Source organism: Phaeoacremonium minimum (assembly GCF_000392275.1).
Source record: "Phaeoacremonium minimum UCRPA7 unplaced genomic scaffold PA7_03_scaffold_455, whole genome shotgun sequence".
In the NCBI taxonomy this organism is placed as follows: domain Eukaryota; kingdom Fungi; phylum Ascomycota; class Sordariomycetes; order Togniniales; family Togniniaceae; genus Phaeoacremonium; species Phaeoacremonium minimum.
In genome coordinates, this window is record NW_006921357.1 from 236169 (window position 1) to 255033 (window position 18865).

General features: G+C 48.7%; 3 protein-coding genes across 3 annotated transcripts; all 3 read left to right on the forward strand.

The window, feature by feature from the left end:
• Positions 1–1797: 1797 nt before the first annotated feature.
• UCRPA7_6238 (putative glucooligosaccharide oxidase protein) lies at positions 1798–2214 on the forward strand (the record flags this gene model as incomplete). Its single annotated transcript, XM_007918777.1, has 1 exon — positions 1798–2214. The coding sequence occupies one exon, from the start codon at positions 1798–1800 to the stop codon at positions 2212–2214; it is 417 nt and encodes a 138-aa protein (XP_007916968.1).
• A 5297-nt stretch (positions 2215–7511) lies between these two features.
• Positions 7512–7946, forward strand: UCRPA7_6239 (hypothetical protein; the record flags this gene model as incomplete). The annotated part of the gene is made up of 1 exon (XM_007918778.1): positions 7512–7946. One exon carries the CDS (start codon positions 7512–7514, stop codon positions 7944–7946), a length of 435 nt encoding a protein of 144 aa, XP_007916969.1.
• An 897-nt stretch (positions 7947–8843) lies between these two features.
• Positions 8844–10334, forward strand: UCRPA7_6240 (putative beta-glucosidase protein; the record flags this gene model as incomplete). The annotated part of the gene is made up of 1 exon (XM_007918779.1): positions 8844–10334. The coding sequence occupies one exon, from the start codon at positions 8844–8846 to the stop codon at positions 10332–10334; it is 1491 nt and encodes a 496-aa protein (XP_007916970.1).
• Between the last annotated feature and the right edge of the window lie 8531 nt (positions 10335–18865).

Sequence of the window (18865 nt, forward strand, 5' to 3'; positions counted from 1 at the left end):
ATTACCTAGCATGGATCCGACTAGGCTCAAATTCCGAGATATGATCCTGATCTGTTATCCGAGCTCTCAGTGACCATAGAAGAGGCTCCCTTGGCTGCCGTAATCGATGCCGCTCTATTTGATGAGATACACCCGGGCCAGTCACTTAGCAGTCCTCAGCCACAATTGCAGCGAGATACACACATTAAGATGCTCGTCGAGAGTTGTCTTTCTGCACCTGGTGTATGGAAAGGTCCAGGCTCACCATGCACCGTGCTAGTTTCCGGGGAAGGGTAGCCATTCTGTGGTACACGTCAAATGCTTTGCAGTTGACCACAGCAATATTCTTAGCCCATACATGATGAAGCCACACATCCTGCAATATTACTGTATTGTTTAATGAATACGGCTTTTCACGTCCGTTGTCCCAAGTTACTGGTTCCCCCATCCACGGTCTGGGGTCTTGCGGTAAGGTGTACTTCTGCGACTTCACCAAGACTATAAATCCCTGGCCAAGAATGTAGCCAAGATCCGATCATATACCCTTCTGAGGCCGGAATATACACCAGCATAATATTGCTGTTGATCACTTGGGGTTTCACAGGCTGTACAAGAGCCTGCTAAAACTTGATCAATATGAGACAATTGGCTGCTACAACAGCCTTCTTCTTGGCAAGCTGGGCATCTGCGAATTCAATCGCAGACTTACAGAAGAGGGCCGCATTGGATGACTGTCTGAAGTCGGCAGCAGTGCCCACAGACACCAAAGGCTCAAATGATTGGAACGCTGATGCTGCCCCATTCAATCAGAGATTACCATATACCCCTGCAGCAATTGCGGTCCCAACCAGCGTTGCGCAGGTTCAAGCTGCAGTATCATGCGCGGTCAAAGCAGGAATCAAGGTGAGCCCCAAGGGCGGAGGGCACAGTTATGCGTCATACGGTCTCGGCGGCGAAGACGGTCACCTAGTGCTAGAGATGGACCGCATGTACCAAGTCACACTTGACACAGCCACCAACGTAGCGACCGTGCAGGCAGGGGCACGCCTAGGACATGTTTTGACAGGCCTGTGGACACAAGGAAAGCGAGCATTTAGTCATGGTACCTGTGCAGGGTATGTAATACTCCTCTCGGAAAGGCTTGTGAAAATGGCTAATCGTAAATACCAGAGTTGGGGTTGCTGGTCATTCTTTACATGGAGGCTTTGGCTTCAGCTCCCACAAATATGGCCTCGCCCTTGATTGGATGACGGGCGCAACCGTTGTCCTTGCTAATTCAACTGTTGCAGATTGCTCAGCAACTCAGAATGCCGACTTATTTTGGGCACTAAGGGGTGCAGGGTCGTCTTTTGGTGCAGTAACATCCTTTAAATTCAACACATTTGCGCCACCTTCAAGTATTACTGTATTCAGCATCAATCTTCCCTGGAATAGTATTGCGGGTACTGTGAGTGGCTGGACCGCTTTGCAGAAATATGTTCAAGACACGATGCCCGCCGACATGAACATGCGAATATTCATTAATAGTTACACTGCACAAATCCAGGGGCTTTGGTACGGCGACTCCTCCACACTGCAAACAGCAGCTGCACCACTTCTCGCGGCCATCGGCAATGGAGCATCTTTGTCGGGCCTGCAAACTACTGATTGGATGGGTGGCTTCAATGCGTATGCCAACGGGGAGACGATCGACGTTTCCGTGCCATATAATCACGTAAGGCCTAGCAACCCTGTAAATTTGAACTTGAGCTTATTGAGATGTAGCAAGAAAACTTCTTTTCCAAGTCGCTCGCAACCACGGCTCTTCCAGCTACGGCTATGACCGGCTTTGCGAATTATTGGTTCAACACTGCGAAGTCTAATAGTCGTTCGTGGTATGTCATTATCGATATGCATGGCGGCAAAAACGCGTACATCGCGAACCAAGCAGGCGACTCAACCGCATACGCGCATCGTGACAAGCTATTCCTTTACGAATTCTACGATCGTTCCTATTTCGGAGGATATCCGGCAAATGGACTAAGCTTCCTAAATGGCTGGGTCGATGCCATGACGAACACCCTCAACTCGAGCCAGTGGGGCATGTATATCAACTATGCGGACCCGACAATGAACAGGACTTATGCCCAAGATGTCTACTGGAGACAGAACGTACCAAGACTGCAAACCATTAAGGCTGCGTTAGACCCGAATGAAGTTTTCTACTTTCCGCAGGCGATTCAGCCAAAGAAGTAGTGCATGAATTGGTTTGCGGTGCAACAGTGGGGTTTGAGACTTGGAATAGTATGCGTCACAAAGTATATATCAGATCTGAGTATAATCACCGGACTTACATGCATCATAAGTAAGATATTTGCGCAAAGTCGAGTAACTGTCTTAAGGTTATTGCAAGTGATAGCTCAGCCTATGAACACGCAATTTGTCTTTGTAGCTTATGTACGGCAGCGAATGACCCTATCCGGGCAATGAACATGCTCGGAAGCTGCACGTGGGCAAAAAGTTCGACATATACCCACATTCATGCACATGAAAGTTGCGCCGTCCACGGGTGCGCAACAGTCGGTTTGTAGGATGATAATACAGAACTTTAAGTATTCCTGGTTGCGCCTGTCTCGTTCCCCCATTAGTCCTTTTCCGGCACCAAATTTTGCAGCTTGCCACTACTCTCCCAAGAGTCATAATATCAAACTTGCCCAGTTGCGCAGCATTCAGTGATTTTCGTATCCACTTTCAGTGATTCACTACTAGGTAGCTATGAGATCATAGAGCAATTGCCACGATTCCCCGCATATCGCCCTCAATTACAAATTGCCGGATTGGCAACGCGCATACGGCGATGCATTACCGGTATATCACGATCGTGGCTGTTTCCCTGATATCAAGGGTCACAGGCCTAAACATCTTAATAACGGTATGTCCGCAAGGAAACGCAACGACCTGGCAGAACTAAACTAGTCATGACTAGTAGAATGATGATGGTTTTGGGACATCCAATATTCGGGAGCTTTACAAACAGATGGTTGCCCGAGGCCATGACTGCTTTATCGTCGCATCAGCCACCGATAAGTCTGGTATGGGCGGTCGTGTGGTCTTTACCAGCAATTCAATACTCCCATCGGGCTCGGAATTTGGTGGGTTGCACGGTATACCCATAGACACGCTAGCAAAGTTTGCTTACTAGCAGTGTAGGTCTAATCAAACCTGGATCGCCATCACTTGGTCAGGATCCCTTCGACAATCATATCTGGTACTATGATGGTACTCCTGCTGCACAGGTGTTTGTTGCTTTAGACTATGTCTTTCCGAATTATGCAAACTTCAGTGAGCCTGATCTCGTTCTCTCTGGCCCTAATTACGGCTTGAACCTTGGGCCGTTCTTCTACAGCCTTTCCGGCACAATTGGTGCAACTTATGCAGCCATAGAACGCGGTATTCCGGCTATTGCATACTCAGCGGCGTATCCTGTCCAGACTTCTTATCAATGGACCAACATTACGACGGCGGCGGGTTTTCAGGATCCGGCCACTATCACAGCGCGCTTAGCAGCTAATCTGGCACAAGAAATGATAGACAAAGCGAAGGGACAACGTATTCTACCACTTGGTTATGGATTATCTGTGAACATCCCATACATTACTTCTTTTAAGGATGACTCCTGCGTCAATCCACCATTTATCCTGACACGCATGACAACCGGAGCCGTTATCAACAAAGCGACGTATAACGCAGCATCAGGGCTATTCTCTACGCAGAACATCATTGCCGACGGACTGAGTGAATGTATCAATGGAGATTGCAAACTTCCAGGAGAGACAGATGTGCTTAGCAGCGGTTGCTACGCTTCCGTGTCGACATTTACAGTCGACTATGACGCCCCGTATGCTTCACAATGCAAGAACGTCTTGAGCCCGTACGATCTCATGCCGAGCATGGTGCAGTCCATAAACTCAAAAAATCTTACTGGAGGTCTAGGAGAGAATTCAACGGTAATTGGAGGCAAGGGAAGCTCAACTACAATCGCGACCACGGCGACGTCGACGTCGACAGTCAAAAGGAGTCCAGCAGCGACTAACTCAGGCATTAAGGTTCGACGGCCATTACCTGATGTTCTAGTAACTATTATGGTAGCTGTATTCATGTGAAAAGCGATAATAAAGAGCTTAGCTTGGAGAGAACCGGTTGAATGAGGAAAGCTACCGAGTTTATGAGCCCGGCTGATCTGCTCGTCATGGCCAGTGGTCCGGCAATTCGCTAACTTCAGCATAATAATTACGAAAGCAATATTGGACATTAAATTATTCTGCCCCACCACAGTGCTCTTGGACGTGTCTTCAAAGAAGGTACAAACAGCCCATGATAAGATTGAGAGTCTGGGCTTCTGTTGCTTGCCATCCATCTTAGTGTATATTGACGATGAATACCTTCACTATCATTACGGTCATGTTTAGCCTCCTCAGGACTACTGCAAGTGCCGAATGTAGCAGGTCAGAACTCCAAGAGACAGCAGATCGTTATCTGGCGTCTCAAAGCACTGGGAAACCGGGCTGGCTGCAGACAGTCCTCGCCGACAATGCAACGTACACGGAGAACAACCAAGTCGGACAATTCCACGACGGCATACTCAGTCAATCTCTACACGTTGACCACCAACGCATCACACTTGACACTATCGCCTGCGCCTCTTACACCGAGTTAATCGTGACGAACCCGGTTGAGCCTTACATTATTGGCACACAGATCCGGCACATTTTCAGTAGTAACGGAACACTCAAAGTCAGCGAGATAGACTCAATAGTCAGCGGAGCGGATGCGTGGCTGTTTAACGCATCTCACAGTCTACATTATGTTCTCTCTGAGAACTGGAGCCGTATCGAGCCAGCAAAACAAGACACTCGCCAAATCATCCAAGCCGCTGCGGACGCATATCTGGATGTCTGGAGCAACAAGTCCGTCACTATTCCTTGGGGTATTCCATGCGATCGAATGGAAGGCAGTATGTATACAGGTCAGGGGCTGGCAAACGACACTTGTAATGTTGGGGTACCGGAAGGTGGGACCTACCCACCGAACTCAAATAGGAGATATGTTATTGACGAGACTGTTGGCTCGGTCAATGTCCTGCTAACCTTCGAGACGATGAGCAATGAACCTGATAGCCATGAATTCCGTGTGGAAGGAGGCAAGATACGATACGTGCATACGATGACTGTCTGCCCCAAGCCTAATTGCGGTCTCGATAGACCAGCGATTCTATTTCAGGACATCGGATTTTGAATAAAATACAAAATAGAAATAAATTTAATTAGAATGTGATTTCCACACTCACGACCACGAAATTTCAAAATGAAGATCCTGATTTGAATCGTCTCATCTTAGAAGGTTCAGTCCTACTTTTGTCCCCCCCCCCGCGCCGGGCTCGTCTTCTATTTACTTGATATGAGGTTCGCTTCCGTGGTTCAAATAGTACGGACTTGCAGCGAGAAGTGTACACTTGAGACATAATCAATAGTGACAAATGCCTGACTTGAAGCAGCCGGTATTGAATCGGACGAGAACCTCGTTCCGGTCCCCACCAATTCGAGATCTAGGTCCGTCATCTAGCATTCCCCAAGAGTTAGACCTGTTTGTATCTAGTTGAGTCGTATGCCAATTACTCACAATGAACGCAGCGCCACGACTGCCTGATTGGTTGCAGAGTAGAACGCCATTTGAATTCACGCAGGGTGCGAGGCCGGTCACAGTTTGTGGACCATCCGGATTTGAACCGATAGCCTTTGACGTGAATGTATAGCACGATGCAGTGTTTGTTATGAAGTAGCCATTGCCATCCAAGCAGCCTAGAATTTGTCCACTCTGCGAGACCCGGAGCTGGAAGGTTGCTGGGAGGCTAGCGAGAGCAAGGGGGGCTAGCGTTGCTATGAGTGTAGCAAAGGCAGGCTTCATGATTCAAGTAATGGTAATAGGTGCGCTCTAGGACTTGAGGCAGTCGCCATAATGAGATTTACGGGGCCTCAGCGTATTATAATCCATTTGGAAGATCAGCCATGCTCAAAACCCTCAATATCACGTCTTGGCATAAGCCCGCAAAAAACTTTGCCAATCCGAGAATGACTCGGACTTCAAGATCCCGGAAATTGTTACCTGATCAGGATCAATGTGACCTCAAATGCGAACCTTGATCTAGACACACATTGGCTTCATGAGTCGGATTTGCGTAGTCATAAAACGTAGACCTGATTACTATTTTAGTTGTAGATAAATGGATCAGAAATTTAAGATGTCGCCATATCGACTATATACCATAGCATGTGGGATATAAGAAGCTATATCAGGATGACCATTTCACTTCTTAGATCTACAGGAGGAAGAGAATTTGGTTGTTGTCATGTCTGCAAGGCTAATGGAGGAGGAGGCCAACATATATGTAATGCTATGGCCCATCCTGGGGCCTCTTCGTTAAACTCAAGGATCCCTGGCGATTGAGTCAATAGCAAGTAAAGGTAGAAATATGCCTCGTCAGTACAATCAAGAGCGTCGTTGAAGTATATGTTATTTGGAGTCCTTCGGTTTAACTTGTTTATGCACTCGTTGAATTCTACTTGATCCAATTCGCATTATTCAAATCGTGGGAAATACCTAACTTTGAACAGAGACTCGAACTGAGCAGTAAGATAGAAGCAGAAAAGCTAATTCGACTATCTAGAGTACAACAAAGAACATCAAGGTTAATACGTGACTATACAAATGGGTTGGAGTGGGGCAGTATAACGGATGTAACACGTCCAACGACATAGGCAGAACAAAAACTGGGCAGCACGAGATACTAGCAAAATAACACTGATAACCACGCTTGGTTTTGAGGACAGGGTCGACTGAATCTAGACATCAACCTTGGTTAAGATTGCCGTCACCCTCAGAAGTGGCGATACGATTTTCCATGGACGAGAAAGCGTTTTTCAGGTTTGCCAGACTTGTCTAATTGTACACACACACACAATCACGCAGACGGGGAAGTGCGAGCCCCATGTATTGATCTCTAACACTGTAGTCTTCAAGTCTGGTGGTTCCGGAGTTCCACGGATTCTGCTTACGTCGCCACATGTCTGCGCCGTAGACCATCTTTGCCTGCGCCGTGCTGACCGCCTTGTGCGAGAATCCTTTTTTACCAAGATCCAATCAAACAGCGAAGACTATTTCTCTAGCAAGGAGAGCCTTAACTCGTAGCTCCTTTTGCTCTTATTGATAGAATGGGACCCACGGAGGAACGATCTGGCGGCTTCGGAAATACTTGCCATTACTTAATCAGCGGCAAATGCGCCTTAAAGGACATGGGCCATGAGTAAGAAAACTTGAGGAGGCAAGAATATTTCTGCCGAAACCTCCCTCGGGGCTGAACCTCGGTCCTCTATGTTGGCGGCCAAAGCCATACATATACACACATTGATTACCAGTCGTTATACAAGTCTGGAGCACCTTGATTCAGAAGCTTTTCAATATTATTTAGTGCCACAATGTCTTCTCTCCGTGAGCAAATGCTCAAGACCCTGACGGGTTATATCGATGCCTTCAACACCAACACACCAGAGGGTACCATAGCCTACCGCAGCGCTGGCTGTCAACACCGCGCCATTCCAGCATCCCCGATGATGCCTGTGCGTAATAATGAGGAATACAAGGCGTTTATGGCTCCAGCCTTTGCAATAATGAAGAATTTCCAGCTCAAGCTGGTGGAGGGCATGGACCCCATCATCGACGAGGAGGCCCGTACGGGTGTACTTCATCTGAAGTCGACGGCAGAGACACCTCTCGGAAATTACAAAAATCAGTACATCTTCACCTTTAGACTGAACTCAGACGGCACCGAGATTGATGAGATCATCGAGTGGGTTGACCTAGTTGTTCTTAACGACTTCATGCCTAAGCTCCTTGCATATGCCAAGGAACACGCAGACCAAGCAGCGCAGTGATTGCGATGCGAAAGTCAGATGACGCCTTGGCATGAAGGATACGTCCAGATACAGACATTTTTGTACTTAATTGATGGCGGTCATAAGTATTGTCACGGAAGTCATAATTATGAAGAGCATAAATCCTCTCTACGTTTGATTGCCTTACCTCCCCCTGCCTTAGCTAAGCCAAGCCGACCTAAACAGCCACGGATGATGTACATACCTGATTCAGGTCCAAGTACAGGTATCTTTCAACTAAGCCGATAGGAAGTACGACTTCTTTTCAAGGTTGTAGCCTTGTGATTTGCATGACGTTCAGCAGTCATTTGACCACTCACTCAGCGACAATTGGCGCGTGTGCTGGTTCTGGTGCCAGTAGAAGCACAGACAGTGTATCATTTGTGCAGGCTTTCCACCTACTGTGCCGCAATGTCGGCCCTAGCTTCCAGGAAGTTCCAGTGGGCATGGAATCACCCGACGGGTGTTGGGCGTAACACCAAGTTTATGTCCGTTGGATGACCATAGCTTATGCAACGGTAGTCTCTCCGGGTCAACATCGGCAAGCGTAGTGAGCGCAAGCATCCGTCCGTCGGTGCAATTCTCTCCTTGAGCAGCATCAAGCTTCCCCCACTTCGCGCGCTCGTGTCGTGGGGCAATCAATCACCAGTGAAGCAAAGCTACGATGTCACGAGGAGTTCATAAGCCCAAGATGCAGCGACAGCAGCAGTAGCTCTAATGATGATATCTTCCCACTCGTAAGTGCACAGAGTCTTTTCGAGTCTTAATCCGTGCCCCATCATTGTTCCATCTGTTCCATGTTATTGTCGTAGCCATCTCGTATTGTTAGGAGCATCCGCAGTCAGAAACCAGACTGAAGAGACGAAACCACCCGAGACAGCTCAGCTAACCATCGACATGTCTTCCTCTTACTCAGTCGCCGACTTCGATCCTTCCCTTAAGGGCTCCCTGCCCGCCGACTTCCATTGGGGCTTTGCGACCGCTGCCGCCCAGATCGAAGGCGCTTGGAATAAAGATGGCAAAGGTGTATCTATTTGGGACACTTTTGGTCATACGCCAGGCAAGGTCAAGGATGCTAGCACCTGCGACGATGCTTGCCGCTCCTACGACTTCTACAAGGAAGATGTCGCTCGCTTGAAGAGCTACGGCGTCACCGGCTATCGCTTCTCCCTCGCCTGGTCCCGTATCATCCCGCTCGGCGGCAAAGACGACCCAGTCAACGAGGCCGGCATCGCCTTCTACAATAGACTCATAGACGAGCTACTCGCAAACGGTATCACGCCTTTCGTCACCCTGTTCCACTGGGATACCCCCCAAGCTCTGGAAGATAGATACGGTGGCATGCTGGACAAGGAAAAATATACACCCGACTTCGTTCGGTATGCGCGTGTCTGCTTCGAGCGATTTGGGGACCGTGTCAAGAATTGGATTACATACAATGAACCCGGCGTCTATACTCTGGCTGGTTATGCCGCTGGTGTGCATGCGCCCGGCCGCTCTAGCTATCGGGATCGAAACGAGGAAGGTGACTCTAGCACAGAGCCCTTCATTGTGGCACACACCGAGTTAGTCTCTCACGGCTACGTGTGCGACATGTATAAGAGAGAATTCCAGCCGACACAAAATGGCAAGATCATGATCACGCTTCATGGCAACTGGAACGAGCCATGGGACGAGAACGACCCAAAGGATGTGGAGGCGGCACAACGTGCACAAGAATTCGAGATTGCCTGGTTCGCTGACCCTCTCTATGGAAAAGGAGAGGTCGACTATCCCGCGTCGATGCGGGCACAACTTGGCGATCGCCTCCCGCGCTTCACGGAGGAGGAAAAGAAGCTCGTAAGAGGCAGCTCGGAGTTCTATGGCATGAACTCGTATACGTCATTCTACGTCAAGCACCGCGACGGCCCTGCAGACATCAATGACCATAAGGGCAACGTAGAGATCTTCGACACCAACAAGGCGGGTCAAGAGCGCGGCATTGAGAGCGATACTCCATGGCTGCGGACGGCGCCCTGGGGCTGGGCAAAGCTACTTCGGTGGATATGGGGTAGATACGAGACTCCCATCTTCATCACAGAAAACGGAACTACGGCTAAGGGTGAGAACGACTGGAAGCCGCAGACTGATGATGATATTCTAGAGGACCCGCACCGGATTGACTTCTTCAAGAGCTATCTCACAGAGATCGCAAAAGCGTCTCAGGAGGGCGTCATCGTCAAGTCATACTTTGGCTGGACCTTTACAGATAATTGGGAGTGGGCTGCAGGATACACGGATCGCTTCGGAGCCACGTGGGTGGACTTCAACTCGCCTGAGAAGAAGAGGTATGCCAAGCGGTCGGCTTACTTCCTCAACGACTTCTTCGGCCATCTCATACAGAAATGAACAGCACTGGCCCTAAGCTTTGTGGCTGTAGTGGTATGAGGTAAAAGCTTGTCACGTCTTCCTATCTAAGAGCGGAGTACAGCTAATCCTCGAGTTCGTCCGCTTCCGTAGAAGAATTTGCACTCTCCATTCTCGTGTAGAATATCGTAGAAGACAAATCTTGAAACTACCTAGGATATCTCTACTTGTGTTCAATTGGTTATATCAAGTGATACTCTTAGAGACCTTAGAGAAACTACTACAGACCGGTATATGTCTCCATCACTCAATTGTAGAATGATCTATTGGATGATCCCATATATTTAGTCCATCCGTCGCCAACTTCGTCAGCACGTCTTTTTCTAGAATGTGAAAACTGTCGTTCATGTCGGAAAGCCAAAACACCTGCCCATTTTGAGGCCAATCATCTATAGCTGGACCAGCGGTATTGTCAGGGCTGACTACGTGGGCTTGAATCCGTCGAGAATCGTGGGTTTCCCCGGTCGGGATGTCATTTTCAAACATAAGACTGTCCTGTAGATCAGTGTCAGCTTTTATCTCGCCAAATTCATTAGAGATCTCTCTTTAAAGACGGCGGGTAGTAAGGAACTTAGGTTAGCTTACTCTGCGATGACTTAACTGTTGACTGTAGTTTGAAAGAGAAGTGTTATCATCTACTTGTCCTGCTTGTTCATGTGTATCGTCGTTCGAGAAATCATTTGTGAGAGGCTCTGAAACATTTCCGCTTGAGGCCCACACCTACCATAGCTTATGCTCTTCAGCTCGATTTTGTGGACTATTGAAGTCTCTCATGAGCGAGGTTTGCGAGTTACTCTTGACTACTTCCTGGAAACCAGCAATGATGAAGCCTCAGCAAGAAGTTGCCGTCTTGCTTCCTTCAGCTAGCTGTCTCAGGATGAGTATCCCCTCCCACATTGTTTGCTTCGTCTTCTCTGTTGGGTTTTCAAGCCTTGAACCAAGCAATAAGACGTGCAAAGCTGTACTACAGTACAAAGGATCTTGGTAAGAGAATTTGCATAAGAGCTGTCGTTGTTGAAGAGGCTTAATAGTTTTGAGGGCTGCAGTGACGCAATACTTTGCTGCTTCTCTAAGAAACTCTGCCCTGGGTGTTGACTTGAGCCTGAGACATCAGGGTCTGCAATTACTGTAGTTTGGCTGAGAGCAATTCGACTGAGCAACATGGCAGCTTGTTCGTAAGTAAGATTGAGGTGGATTGTTCCCCTTGTGCAGGTAGGTGATACGTGAAAACTCTCTGGAAGCTTAAACTTCCATTGCTCCAACGCGTCTGGAGCGCCAAAAAGGTATTCATGTCGAGGACTTGTCCAGCCTTCATCTTCGTCGGCCTGGAGTAAAGAATCTTGACAATGCGACCCATTATCTGCGTGAGCTCGACCAAAGCTTTTTCACCTGGAATGGCGTTTGCGTATTGTGGGGTACATAAATCCGGCATATCTACCGGAAAAGGCGTGTCTATCTTGTCATCTTCATCCATTAATGGACGGCCATTTTGAAAAGTAAACTGGCGCTCGTAAATATAGAGATTCCACCACAGTCGGTTACGAAGCTCTCGAATGTGCACGTGCAATTTCTCGGCTTTAACCTCAAGGTGCAATCCCATCGCTACGGCCATGCGTCCCGCTAACCCGAAGACATTGTATGCTACATCATGTGCGCTTGTAGCCATGCGAAAGACGCCCTGAAGCGCATGCCTGAATACTTGTCATAGAGCAAGAACATACGATATCAAAAAGGAGACGCCGCGAGACTTTATATAGCTGCCAACCGGGATTCGGTTACGCTTGTGGGGTCGAAATCTCTGAGAAGTCGAGATTCAAGCGATTGTCAAATATCTGCGTGTTGTCATGTCGGCTTGAGTCTGATTTAGCCTCTAGATCTGCGAATTGACTTCCAATGGCAAGGACCATAAACAAGGTGCACACTAATTCTATTGGCCGGCGAGTATTCTGCTCTATCTCAACATTGAATTTGTGAGTTCCTTCAAGAAAAAGGCATCAAGCTTCCTAGTGAAGATAGCCGGGTGAACAACGAAGTAATTTGACTGCGAGTATCTGAAGAACGTCGACGTGAGAAAATCTAGAACACGTCGAGGGGGCAGAGCTCCTAATAAGCCAAGTCAAACGTCTCTGAATCGATAAGTGGGCGAATCGAGCGCAAAGTTCCGATGGGCCTACAACAGTCAGTACCAATCTTTAAGCGGATTATTCAAATCAAGCTCACAGGTTTCTTGTCGCCGTTAGACGAACTTGAAGGCGTCTCAACTGTTTGGCGGACAGTCCCAAAAAAGCCCAAGCTGACGATCCACCATCGAAATCTGCACCTGCGGTCAGAATTCTTACGTATAACGTCGTTTAAGCTTCTCCATGGAAATACACCTACAAGTACGTCCTTGATCATGTACATAAGTTTGGGGATTGCCATTGACAATCATGTATACGTCCTCTTTATCAGGCTTGAGATTTCTTGGTATTGACATTGCCTCGGCGTGGATAATTGATCTATCGCCCTGGAGTTGTTTGGCAAAGTCTCGCAAACCGTCTAGATCTGATGGAACCTGAATATTCTGCGACGATAGGATGCCTCGCAATAAGTGTTCCTTCTCAAGCTGTCCTCCAGGGTCTTTCTCCTGGTCATTATCTGTGACATAACACGTCGAATTGTGGGTGACACATCGTGAGCACGGAGTAGATCTGTCACATTTGACCTTGTTGCTTCGGCAAGGAACACATGCTCTTCTAACCCGCCTTCGCTGATCATCTGATATGGTGGATCTCCTCCGTCGGCGTCCCCGTATGACATCCAGACCGGACATTGATCCGCTGTTGGTAAGATATTGTACAGGACATGCCTAGGCTCGAAGTTCAATATACGTTCATGCTGGCTATCTAAAGCGGCTTCCAATCATCGCTCCGGTGGTCTAGGATACAGCAATGTCGTAATATCAGATGGCCATGCCATCAATTCTCTAATTTCATAGACTGTGAGTGCGATACACTATTCCGAGGCGGATTTTCCCTGCTTAACAGCCACCGCCACCGTAAGTCGCTGTTTGTGCCGCTGAAACGGCTATGATGCCGTTCTTTCTTCGGCGCCGCTTCTTCCTTGCCTTCTCGCGGGCCTTTTCTTCGGCATACCAATCGACAGGGCGGGGAGCGTAGTAGTATTGCTCATCCCTTGAGGCTTTCTTGCGAGACTATTGCCGGCCCGGCTTCGTTAATGCATCGATACATCAGCATGGAAAGTGCTCACGTACCCCGAAACACATATTTAGTGGGTTTGTTTAGTAGTGAACCAGAGGATGGGGTGAAATAGCTCTCTATTCCCGTAAACCGGTACGCCTACCGACATATTTATAATTGGCGCGCCTTTTTTTTTTCTTCTAAAAAGGAAACCATACTGGTGCCTTGAGCGGCCGTTACGTATTCTATGGCGATCGTCCGTGTAGGTGAGGCGGAGTCGGGGCTGGCTTGCGTCACGGCGGGGTGCAGNNNNCACCGCCCGCCAAGCCCCGCAAAGTCCGAGCCGGCCTGTGGCTGCGCCGGACCGGCACCCAGAGACACCCGTCAAGCCACCTCCGATGCGTGAACGTCGTCGATGAACCATAGCATGCTGTATGTGTCATTCTAAATACAGTTGCCGTGGGATCCTTAGATAGTTCAATGTCCCCGAGGCATAAACCACATTGGAATGCATGGTCGCGTGAGCTAGATACGTTAGTGGCTTTGCCTGCCTCGGGCTACAGATGGCGATGCAATTCAGGCTTGCGAATCTCTGAACTGTACAGTACAGCACTGAATGGTACGCGGCCACGATTGAGGAAGAGTGCTTGCTTCTAGACAGATGTGCCTCGAACGACAGCTAGTAACGGCTCTTGGTCGTACATTCCTGACCGGAACCGTAAACGCACAATGGACTGCCGTGCCAAGGACATCTCGGTCGAGATTATTATGCCGACGCTTTACCGCCGAGATGGTTGACTTTGTTATCCTCCATGGCACCACCATCTGGACAGTCCGCGGTCTTCAAACGAGCTGCCACGCCGCATTTGTCTCGAATCATATTGCGAACCCAAGGATGGAGCGTGACTTGAAGCTCTAGAAACGGGTTAGTGCTGCACACTAAACCCTCTAGCTCGCTCGCGATGTCGGAGATTTGCACGCTATCGCACCTTGCTATCTAATCAGATCATCAGATAAAATCTGTGTCGTGATTCCATCCCCACCCCTTCCCTCCGTCCTCAACAATCCCTCGGTCCAGATGCGCAGCTCTCGCCAAGCTGCTGCCCGCTCATCGTGCCGTCCATGGACGCTGCACGATACGATACGCAGTGGCTTCGCGATGCTTTCCGGGATGCATTGCTGAAGGGCAAGACAGATGTCCTGTCAGCCGCTAATGTCGATGTCCAGGGCCTCCGGGAGCGCCCTACCGACCCGAAGAAGCTCGCTTACCTCCGCGAGCTGATCGCCGGCATCTTGGACAGTCGCGATATTGTTGCTACATACAACTTCGTTCTTCTCGGCGTCCTTTTCCTTCTAGCAGCGCTACATTTTCGTCAAACTGTGCGCGACGCACAACGGTGGGAATCGAGAAAGGCTGCACAGCACGAAGCGGTTGACGAGGCTGACAAGCCCCGAGAGAACGATCCAAAATATGATGGAGTCGTTGTCGCTGTCTCTTCCTCATCAAGTAGCATTAGTGAACCAACAAGTCAAAATGATGCTCAAAAGCAGAGTGAGGTAGATGTCGAACGCATGCCTCTGCTAGGTTCTCGCACCATCAAGACAGCCCCCCGCAACACTAGAGCAACCCTCACAAATTTGCTGGCATCGTGGCTTGCATACCAGCCTCAGCCACTTCCCTTCATCAACAGAGTGCTTCCTTCAAACGGCACTTCACTGTTTATTCTTAGCTGGATTAGTTTCAACGTCTTTTACTCTTTCTATCTACTTCCCCTGGAATGGAGGTTTTTCTTTGTCTTTGCGGACAGAGCCGGCTTTGTGTTCATTGTCAACCTTCCCCTCCTGTACCTCCTTGCAGCTAAGAACCAACCCATCAAGCTGCTCACAGGACTCTCGTATGAATCTCTCAATATTTTTCACCGCCGCGTTGGCGAATTCATGTGCTTCGTGGCAATGGTACATCTCATCGGCATGTTTATATGGCGGGTCGTCTTGGAACCAGAATGGTTGGCCAAGGGGCCCTTTATGGAATGGCTATTCCATCCTCTTATTCTTTGGGGATTTGGTGCGTTATTCGCTTACGAACTCATCTACTTCGCATCACTTGGGAGCTTCCGTCAGCGATGGTACGAGCTGTTTCTCGCCTCGCATATAGTACTGCAAGTCCTTGCACTAGCATTCCTGTGGATGCATTTCTTCACCTGCAGACCATACATCAATGCGTCGCTTTTGATCTTCTGTGTTGACCGGCTGGTATGGCGTCTGGGACTCAAGAGTACCACGGTCTCTGCAGATCTCACAGTCCTGCCAGATGGCGAGACTTTTGTAATGTCAGCAAACTGGGACATGCCCACAATCTTGAAACGGCAAGCCTTCTCTCCTGCAGACTGGTTCAGACATAACATCAAGTACGGCTGGCGTCCTACCGACCATGTCTTCATTACAGTGCTTGCCCTGGGCCGAACACACGCATTGCAAGCTCATCCTTTCACCATTGCGTCCGCTGCGCCAGGTCGCTACTACGATGCTCAACCAGACAGACATGCGTGGTTCAGTCTCTTGATTCGTGCACATTCAGGTTTCACCTCCGACCTGTTGTCTTATGCACATCGCCACCAGAGTGTTTCTGTCCGCTTTGACGGCCCATATGGCTCGTCACATGCTCTGGAGATGCTTCGAGCCGCAGACACCGCTATACTCGTAGCTGGTGGATCGGGCATCGCTGTCACTTTCCCTCTGGTGTGGGCATTATTGATGGATGAGGAAAGCCGCGCCAGTCAGAAAGTGCATCTGTTGTGGGTGATACACTCACCGGAGCACATTAGCTGGATGCCTCGAGAGCGCCTCGATGAGCTTGTAGACGCGGGGCTTGAGCTGGTCATTCCGCAACCCACTGCATTGGCCGGCCGGCCAGATGTTGTTGGCTGTGTCAATAAGTGGGTCAGCAAGTCCAATGCGGCTCGAGGCCAAGCTGCAGTCGTGGTTTCCGGCCCGGATGGCTTGAATAGAATGGTACGGAACACATGTGCCGAAGCCATCCGGAAGGGGGCAGATGTCAGGATCGCTGTTGAGAAGTTTGGTTGGTGATGTCTTGTCCTCTTTGCGGCAAGACTTATTTCGGTACAACCCTTTTTCTTTTCTTAGGATGAGACACATATACGTAGAATGACACCAAGATTCGGATGATCTTTCATTGTTGGAAATGCATATTGGTCGGCAGGCGTTTTGGGATAAAGGAGCATTGTTTGAGGATAGATGAAAGAGTTGCAAAGAGATGGCTCCACGACAACAAAAGCCTTATTCCACGGGACAAAGGTTGATAGACAGATTCAACAATGAGCCCAAGTAGGTGTTTAGACGAATAGATTTGGAAATATAAATATTTCAATGTCATCCGTTTTGTGTGATGTCTTGGGATTCATACTTGCGCACGTTTGCGAAACACTACAAGCCAGTGACAGGTAAGTCCAAATCAAACGATACAACTACAAACTTCGAATATGACGATGGTCCCCACGCCGGTCACCCTCATCGGCACAGATGCTGTTGCAGCCCTGGAACCGAGGGCATATCGTCGGCCAGGAGGAAAGTCGACCATCAAATTTGCCTGCCGTGTGGGATCCGAAATTGTTGTGCGAGTCTGCCGAGAAGATTTTCTTTTTCGAGCAGATGTTGAACACACAGAGCTACGCTCTCTAGGCTTTTTCGCCGAAGCCCGTAAGCTACTACTCTACTGCGATGCTGCGCAGACTAGCGCTGCGCCTTGGAATGAAAAAGCCCTGGTCAACCAAGAGTGCGAGAACCGAGACAAGGCAGTTGACTTTGCTGACTACAGAGACTTCACGAAGTTCAATCCCCTGACCGCCGCCGAAGTCTGCAGGACTTTTGACCCCAAGTCTTCATTAGCCCCAAAAGACATCACTTACTTTCTCAGGTGGGCCCCAGAACGCCATGGCTTGATTCATTCATTGGAACGTACTTGGTCCTGGGAGTCTGGGAAAGAGGATATCTTGTGAATATTTTCGCAAGATACCATACATAGCTCAACGTCCATTGTGTTTTGATAACCGTGGACACTTCGATGCGAGTAGACGTATCCCGAATGCTTAGTACAGTTTCTCGGAAACTGCCATTAGATTGAATAAAGAGTTTCAATGTTGCATCTACAACTTGCTAAAGACATAAAACATTGGTTTCCTTCTCTGAAACTAATTTTCCCTGTGACTATGCTTTGATACTTTGCTTTCCCCTTTACAGCTCTTATCCTTTCACAAAAGATCAGACTTGTCAATTTCTTTTGGAGAGACAATTCTTGTCTCTTTTCCTTGAATCAGATAGAGGCTCTCTCGTGTTCAATGGTGATTGGTCTCACAACGATGATTGTTCACCGCTGATATGGGTTTTCAAAGACATGCAAATTTTTCGTCCGTCAACTTGCATGATACGAAGTTCTTTGTCACACTTAGTCTGCCCATTTGCAATAATAGTACTTCAAACTGTAAGCTTACAATATATTTGATCTACTGCGTCATTTAATTACATTCTGAGGCAAGAAGTTTCTTCCCACTCAATTCAACATTTCACTCTCATCAAAGTTGTGTTTTTGACCATTGCTCCACATTCTCAAAGATGCATCCGAACGATCGATTCTTACCACCGAGACCTGATGCGCCATATCCTCCGGCTCAAGTTCATTCCGCCGACCTGTCATCTGGGATGGCATCTTCGCAAACACCCAAGAAGCCGAATCCGAGACCGCCGTTGATCTATGTCATATCACTGGTTGTGCTTTCTTTTGCCTTACTTACGGTAGCAATCGTGTACGGTGTCCGTCGCGAGAAAGCATTATCACCCATCGCGGCTTGGATTTTAATCATCATGCTTTGCTGTGCGATCGCATTCCTCGCAGGCATGGCTGGAAGACATTCAGGACTACCGTCGACACATAGCATCGCTTATCAACGTAACGAGGATGAAGAAATGGGGTCAGTTAGCGCCAGGCTACAACCTGAGCCATATATTTCTCCAGTATCATCATTGCAGAACGATTACTCGGCAAGCTATCCAGCTCACACTACTCGACCCAAGTCCCAGTCTAGGACTCGGCGTCAGGCAAGTCTTTTAACTCAAACTTCTCTTGTCGCCTTTCGACTCTAATCACAATTCTAGGTCCCGCAGATCGATGCACCCAGGGCTCCTTTGACTGGTGTGGAATCGTCACTAACGGGAATGCCCTCACTTGAGAAGACTCCACACCACTACCAGCCAGATTTGGAGGATGGAAGCCAGGGTGCTTTACCTGAGTACCATCTACCATTCTGTCAGAACAACAAT